Raw genomic sequence first — 7818 nt, forward strand, 5'->3', positions numbered from 1 at the left:
GGCCAAAGGGTAACTAGCAGGTAGCTAGTTTCCATGGGGAAAGCAGAGCTTCTTAAAGCATTACAGCACCTCTGAGCAGTGTAAAGCCACCATCAGAGAAGTGTAAGCTACATAAGTGTAGCAGTGGGGAAATTTGCTGTTCATGTGTCATGTATCAGACCCCGTTAACAAGTAAACATGATAGCATCAGCTTCAGTGATCAAACACATATACTCTAATGAAATGACCCACTTCCCAAGTGTGGGAGTGATCCACCCGTCACTGGGCTGTGAGACACGAAATTTGATAAGGATAGGAAAACACGTAGTTCTGCTTAGAGATCCTGTGTACAGGGCAGGGTCAAGAGTTTGCTGAGCCTTGAAGCGAACTTCAGCAATAGAACTTTGGCAATCCCAAGTACAAATACAGGCTGAGTGGAGATGGGATTGAGAACAACCCTGAGGAGAAGGACTTGGGGGCGTTGGTTGACAAAAAACTCAGTGTTGACCCAGCAGTGTGCACATGCAGCCTGGAAACCAACTCTGTCCCAAGCTGCATCAAAATGAGCAGCATCAGCAAATCAAAGGAGGTGATTCTGTCCTCCTAGTCTGTTCTCATGAGACCCAGCCTGGAGTACTGCATCCAGCTTTTGGGGCCCCCAACACAAGAGGGACGCAGACCTGCTCAAGGAAGTCCAGAGGAGGCCATGTAGATGATCCAAGGGCTGGAGCACCAATCCTATGGAGACAGGCTGAGAGAGCTGTCTCTTTGGGGAGATCTGATAGCAGCCTTCCCATACTTAAAGGGGGCCTACAAGAAATCTGGAGGGGACTTCTTAAAAGGGCATGTAGGAATAGGACAAGGGGGAATGGCTTTAAGCTGACAGAGAAAAATTAGATACTAAGAAGAAGTTGTTTACTGTGAGGGTGGTGAGGCACGGGAACAAGCTGCCCAGAGAAGTTGTGGCTGCCCCATTCCTGGGCCAGGTTGGATGGGCTTGGAGCAACCTGGTCTAGTGGAGGGCGTGTCTGGAGGTGGCAGGGGGATTGTACTAGATGACCTTTTAAGGTCCCTTCTAACCCAAACCATTCTATGATTCTATGACTGGTTTTCTGTACCATCCATGTAGTCTTGCTCAGAATGCACATCATTCTAAATTTGTCTGTATTTTTGCAGCACTTTGTGAGTGAACGGAAATATGATGAAGAGCTGGGCAGGTCTGCACGATTTTCCTGTGATACAGAACAGCTGAAGACCCAAATTCAGCTCTGTGGAGAGAGTAAGTGCTGGTGATTTCTCCCACCAAAGTTCTCAGAAGATAGTCTTCCACATACCTGTTTAGGAAATGCTGGCAGAAATAATGGCATGTGTACTGCCAGTGTGTGTGTGCAGCAAGCCTGATGTGAATGGTATGTCTGGATGCAGCAGTCTTGCTGATGAGTCACAAGTCAAGTTTACAGTATGCAACATGTTAGACTCGCTGTACGTGTGCTGTGCAGTCCATCTGCATGGGCACAGTGCCCTCTTTGTCACAGATATCTAGGCATTACTCAGAAGGAAAACAGTTTCAGGAAATAAAAATAATGTTTTCAAGGAGTTACTAGAAATAGGAAAAAGAAAAAGTATCACACAGTCTGCCAGTACAATCCTGTGAGTGCACAGCTGGAGAACTGTCCACTTGAGACATAACCAGTTTAACTCATTAGACCGTAAGAATTGCTTTTGCAGAACACTTTGAAGATCCATCTGGCCATGTATCCTGACCCTCACTGAAGCCAACTCAGGATGTGTCAAAGGAAGGCATAAGCCTCCCAGTAATATATCTAATTGTTCACAGTCACCTCATAGACCCTTATCTCATACCCTGAAGCTGAAGAGATTGAAAATTCTACAAAGACTATCCTGCCTAATATAACCACAGCTGCTCTTGATGCAACCATAGATGTTTTTTTTTAACTCTTAACTTACTCACTGAACTACTTTCCTAAATAACTTCCAGCTGCAGTTAATTCTGCAAGTTAATTATTTATACTTCATTTCAGTAAAGCATTACATAAGCATAGTTTGATGCAGACCTGTTAAAATCAGGTCAGTAAAGTCAAAAGAACAGCTATTAGCAGGGAAGCAGTGCCGTCTTACAGATGACTGATAGTGCAGTGGCCTTCTGAAGAATTTAGCTCTAATATGCCCTTTGTGACCTGAGATAAGCAGCTCATGCTGTTGGTATGTCTTTGATAAGAGCTCTTTGGTGCAAATGGTATTCCGGTTTGGAGCATCACACAATGAGGCCCATGCCTGGAGGTGGGTTGTACCCTTCCTTGTACATCTTTTTTGTTTAAAATACACTTTTATGACAAGCACCTGGATTTGTTTTTGTGGGTTTCCATGTGCAGCAGTCTCTTTAGACAGGAGGCAGTGGTAGCATTCAGTGGCATCTGCCCTCATGGAATTTGGGACAGAAAATTCAGTTCATTGTGCAGATCATCGCATTGTTTTTCTGAAGAGGACACCTAGTGGGAGAAATAGCCAATGGTGGCTTAGGTGAAATAAGAGCCTCAGATGTCAGTAGCTAAAATTATTCCGCATCTTTTTTTCTCTGTACTAAAAGTGGAAAAATAGAAGTACCTTTTAAATAAAATGACAGGTGTCTCATTGAAGCGAGCCTCTGGTTTGTCATCTGTGCCAGAAGGAAATGGGAAAAATTCCATAATCAGAAAAATCAGAACAGCAAATTAAGATCAAGAACTTAATTCAGTGTCCTCAGAGTCCTCTTTGAGGCTGCTTAGGGGCCATTGCACAGAAGCAGGGAGCTTGAAGAGCTTGTGGAAATGCAGAGAGGTAGGAATTGAGGATTTGTTTGATGCACTTCACATCCAAACATGGAAGTGGCTAAGAAATCAGGTGGTCTCAAAATACTAAGAAGTGGGAAGCAGGAATATACAGAGGTGAGGAATAGTGTTTCCTGATTGGTGCTTACTCTGCATCCAGTTCCAGGTTTTATAGATATCCATGGTACAGGAGAACCTTTGTTAACCACGTCCTTGAAAGGAATGAGCCTAATTCCGACCCTAGTTATCTAGCTTACTTGATTATTTAAAGTAAGGCTAGAATGATACTGCCAAAATTAACTGTAGGCAGGGTAAGACTACAGCCTTGTGTTTAAATGTTGATCATTTGACTGGTAACATGGAATACTTGGGTTTTTTATAGTTTCTCACCCAAAGAACAACTATTCCTCAAGAACACCATGTAGCTCGGTGCTGTCATCAATGACCTCACATGCAACAACTGGCAAACAGAATACGCACACCCGAAAGTTCTCTAGTAATGCCAAGAACTCTGACAATAAACCAGCCAACACTAAGGTACAAAGTCATCTTTCTCCCAATCCTACAGAATCTGCTTCCCAAGGAGTCCCAGCAAATAAGCAGGTAAGAAACCAGGTATGAACTAAACCAGGTTATTCTTAAAAATTCAGAAAATATGCAGCATTGGAAGTTGTTAATACAAAATCAAATACTGATTTGCAGTTTGTATATTTAATTCTTAATCTTTGAAAACATGCAAGTATATCTTTTCCAGCTTCACTTTCAATGCAATGTGAACACAGAAGGTGGAAATACCAGAAAAGCCATACCAGCAAAGACCACTGTCTGGTTTTCAGAAGTAACTAGTAGCAGTTAATAACTGAAAAAGAAAACCTCTCCATAATACTTGCTAATTGCCCTGCATGCTACAATGGAGAAACATTTATTCCTGATGCTTGACAAATGTTGAAGTATGATTATTAGATAGACTTCGGAAGTGGAATCCTGCCAGGTTTAAAAGCATGTTATTTCAGAAGTTCTATAATACAGCTTTTAATACAGCTATCGTGGTATACTGGTAGCTATTTCTTTATAAAAGCACCTTAGAATGTCCTTGTACTGTTGTGCTTAGGTAAAGCTGCCACTGAAGTTTCTCTGAATTTTGTCCCAGTAAGGATTTTAGGCTCAAGTAGGTGCTTGAAGGGAATCTTAGGAGCATTACATAATGTCTGTGCATGTATGGAATCAGCTGCTCTGGCAGTCATGCAAATAAAAGCAATTCAGCCACTCCCACTAAGGAGCAAAGCTTCCTCTGAGCAAGGTACCACAATGAACATCTCTCCTACCATGTGGATTCTTAACTTGACTTCAATTTACATGTGAATTTCTGTTCTTCTGCTGTCTTACTGTAGTTTTTACACAATACTATGAGAGGTATTTTTGTGAATTTGGAAAAAAAAACAGCATTAAGTTCTTCAGTGCTTCTTAACTGCTGCTATTGAGATGTCCGGTACTTCATCCCCTTTTCTGTATTCTCTTGAATCATGGCAGATTTTAATTTGGCGTCACTGATGATCCTGCCATCTCCATTTCCAGGCTACTCAGATGTAGCATGTTACTCATAGTTCAGTTTTCAAGTGTTATCAACAGAGATATCAATAGCAACAATTGAAACCATTTAGTGTTTTCCATCTCCTAGTTATGCTGTAGATTTTATTCTGTAATTTTTGTTAATTCGGATTGCTGCATTTCTTGTCCTGTTGCAAGGATTCAGATAACCTGAAAGTTACCAATTTCTTTCTGGGTAGAATGGGCCTTCTAGCCAGAGACGAAGATTCAACCCACAGCACCAAAACATCCGGCTCAATGGATCTCTTAAGTCACAAGGTGCCAGTAACGAAGCAGATCAGAATAATATAAAGAGTGGTTCCAGGTCTGAACACAGAAGACAGCAGCATAACAGCTTCAGATCAAAAAATAAAGGAGCTACGAAAAATCAAGAGCTGTCTACAACTGCAAGGACCACAGAGAATCCAACGCATTCAGAAAAGACCCGGCGAAAGCATCATACACCAGACAGTGCAGATCACAGGCCTTTCCAAGGCAGTGTTGGCAGGGCATCTCAATGCAATTTATGTCCTGCAAGGATGGAGGTCTCTACTGATAACACTGTTCTTTCAGTACCAGCTGTGACTTTGGTGGCTTAAAATGTCACCGTGATGGCAGGCAGAGAAATTTAATCTCTTCATTTTAGTTTCTTGCTCAAGATGCCTGTCGGTGAGGAAAATAAGTCAGAATATAGTCATTTTAAATCTGTTGCTGCTTAAAACTTGTTGGTATTTTTATTATTTACTAATTATCAAAATTAATTCATACTTCCAGGGCTTTCCCCAATATGTTCACAGTTATTTTCTCATGTCAGTATAGAATCTTACGAAAGCAGCGTTTACTACTTAGAAAAATGAAATCTAGATTGGAAAAATAAATCGATAATTAAATTCATAATAGTGAAAACCTGTTGTAGATATGTGGTTATACCAGTCAACATTATTGGTTTTTAGAGCAGCCTGTGTTAGAAGGATCCCAGGAAGTCTGTATGCTGTGGTCTGCAATGAAATCAGATAATATTGTAGAATTTTTCAGCAAATCTCTATACACCTCTTTCTTTCTGTGCGTGTATACACGTACATGCATGCACACTGTATACACAGAGTATTGGTATATATGAGAACATTTGAAAAAGCACTACATTTGATTTTAGCTTATTACTCCATAATCTGAGATCTTTAAATTCAAGTATAAATTGTATTAAATGTATTACATATTGGTATTTTTCATTGACAAACTATTTTTATGAGGCTGAGGAAAAACACTCATTTCTTGAGTTTGGAATGTATATAGTCATGGCTATTCAGATGCACAGCCCTATTCTCCATCCTTATCAGCCACTTTTCTATGACTAGTTGGATTTATTTTTTTGCATATGAAAAGCTGCAGGTCTTCTAGACTTGAATCCAAATTATTTTTCTATATTTTTGCTGTAGGAACCATCTGTCCATAATGAGAGCTATGACTGATAAATTTGTTACAGCAACATGCACCAGAATGTGAAGGTACATATTTGAGCAGATGCTACATCCGTCTGAGTTTTTTATTGAAATAAAAATCTTACTTAGTCTTAATGTTCTGATTCTGTATTTCAGAAAACCTGTTTCTTCAGAAAATTAAAATCTTCTTTCTAAAATGCTCTGGTGTTTGCTGCTTTGCAGTGCCTAACCTTTGCGATCTTATTGAAACTGTATTTTGCTTAATACAACTCGTATCAGTGGGAGGCTTTCAGCTGAGTTTGGATTAGACCAGACTTCTGCTTTTAGCTACATTCTAATGCCACAAGTGCACGGAGCAGAACCTTCACATGAGAGCCACGGAGCAGAACCTTCACATGAGAGCCACCTCCATCCTGGACATACTTTTCATACAAGTTGTTATTTAACACAGTAAGGTGCTAGAATCCAGACCTGACGTCAAGTGAACTAGTGGCCTAAATGTCAGAATGAGAAAGGTGTAAAAGGTCAGTAGTATGGATCTCCCACTGAGGTCAGTAAGAGTGGGACACTTGTGGACCATGGCGGGGGGGGTGGAACTAGATGATCTGTAAGGTCCCTTCCAACCCAAACCATTTTGTGATTCCGTGATCTTTAAAAGTTTATTCCTGAGTTACTGTCTGCATAATTTCTGTTAGCTGACTGTATGCTTCCTTAGTACTGGCTGGTTTATTTGTCCTCTGTGGCCCTTGAAAAATGGTCTCAAAGTGTAGAGTGAGGCACGTTCCTTATGGGGGATTATTAATTTATTTGATTATTTTTATTTCTCTTGCTTTGTGTATACAGTTTTCCACCTGATTCTAAAAAGGCAAATAACTCATCTTCATCTGGAAGAGTGGTGAAAGAAAAATAAACATGCATAGGTAAACCCTGGCTTTCTTAGCATTGTAAGCACTGCTTCTATCCTAGTTAATTACCTACCCTGCTTTATAGCTGAATGGTTTGAGTAAATGGAACTGAAATTTCAGCATCTGTGTGGTGCACACCCATCACATAGGTAGCTTTCAAAAATTTACCTTCTGCCTTGCAGTTTGACCTGTAACCTCACTGTAAGATGTAATCATAATTTCTATGCAGATATTACACAGGAGTTTTATTATATTGTCCTTGCATAATTTGTGAAATTTGTCTCTTCTAAACCCTCCTAAAAAAGGATACTCTAATATATTTATAATGACGCTTATTCCTTCTTATAGCTTCTCCACTTGACAGGATTATTGAAAGCTATTTAATCCATAAATCAGCTTCTCACAAGCAGGCTTCTGCAAGTAAATAAAATCTGTAACAAAAGTCATAACTGAACACAACGTGACCACCTTGCACTCTTCATTACCCAGTAGCCTTTGATGTACTGGAGACTCAGTATGTGACAGACTCAGGACTAACAGGTGAGAGACAGCATTTCTCTTCAGACTGTGATACAAACACATTTTCCTTTGAGGGACGCAAGCATGGGTTTGGTTGGGCTGGGGAGCGGGCTGGCTCTGGAACACTGCAGTCTTTGCACACCAAGTGTGGGTTAGTATTGCACTATACGTTTTAACAGCGTCACATGGCTGTGCCCGGAAGTGTAGCTGTGTCAGAATGGCATCTCTTCATTTTCAGTTTCATGTGTCTCTGTATGCTTGGAATTGGATCTGCCAGTTTCTGGGAGATTTTTTTACTGTTCACAGTACCTGCAATTAATCTTAGGCTCTTGGGCGCATCTTCAGCAGAACTGTCTCCCAATTACACAGCTAGCTATGTGTGATACTCCTTTTAACAGAAGGATTTGTACAGGGGGCAGTGAGGAAATTAAGGGTAGGTCAAGGCTTGACTTCCAAGCCAGCCATCTTTTTTAAAAGGATCCTCAATTTGCAAAGCAAATGCAGCTGTTTGGCATCACCCAAACACAGACATGGAATTCTCACTGCACTTTGTACACTCTT

The 7818-nt window shown here is 40.6% G+C and overlaps 1 protein-coding gene across 2 annotated transcripts in view; it reads left to right on the forward strand.

Annotated features, from left to right (window-relative positions):
- Positions 1 to 5560, forward strand: part of SPATS2L (spermatogenesis associated, serine-rich 2-like) — a 31922-nt gene extending 26362 nt beyond the window's left edge. For both annotated transcript variants that reach the window (XM_010014758.1, XM_010014759.1), the window contains 3 exons: positions 1156 to 1258; positions 3190 to 3410; positions 4595 to 5560. In XM_010014758.1, the coding sequence (XP_010013060.1) occupies positions 1156 to 1258; positions 3190 to 3410; positions 4595 to 4993 (723 nt within the window). In that variant the 3' untranslated portion in view covers positions 4994 to 5560. The remainder of the gene's footprint in view (positions 1 to 1155; positions 1259 to 3189; positions 3411 to 4594) is intronic.
- Positions 5561 to 7818: the final 2258 nt, after the last annotated feature.

The sequence above is a fragment of the Nestor notabilis genome, unplaced genomic scaffold (genome assembly GCF_000696875.1).
Source record: "Nestor notabilis isolate BGI_N333 unplaced genomic scaffold, ASM69687v1 scaffold13915, whole genome shotgun sequence".
NCBI classification, from domain to species: Eukaryota; Metazoa; Chordata; class Aves; order Psittaciformes; family Psittacidae; genus Nestor; species Nestor notabilis.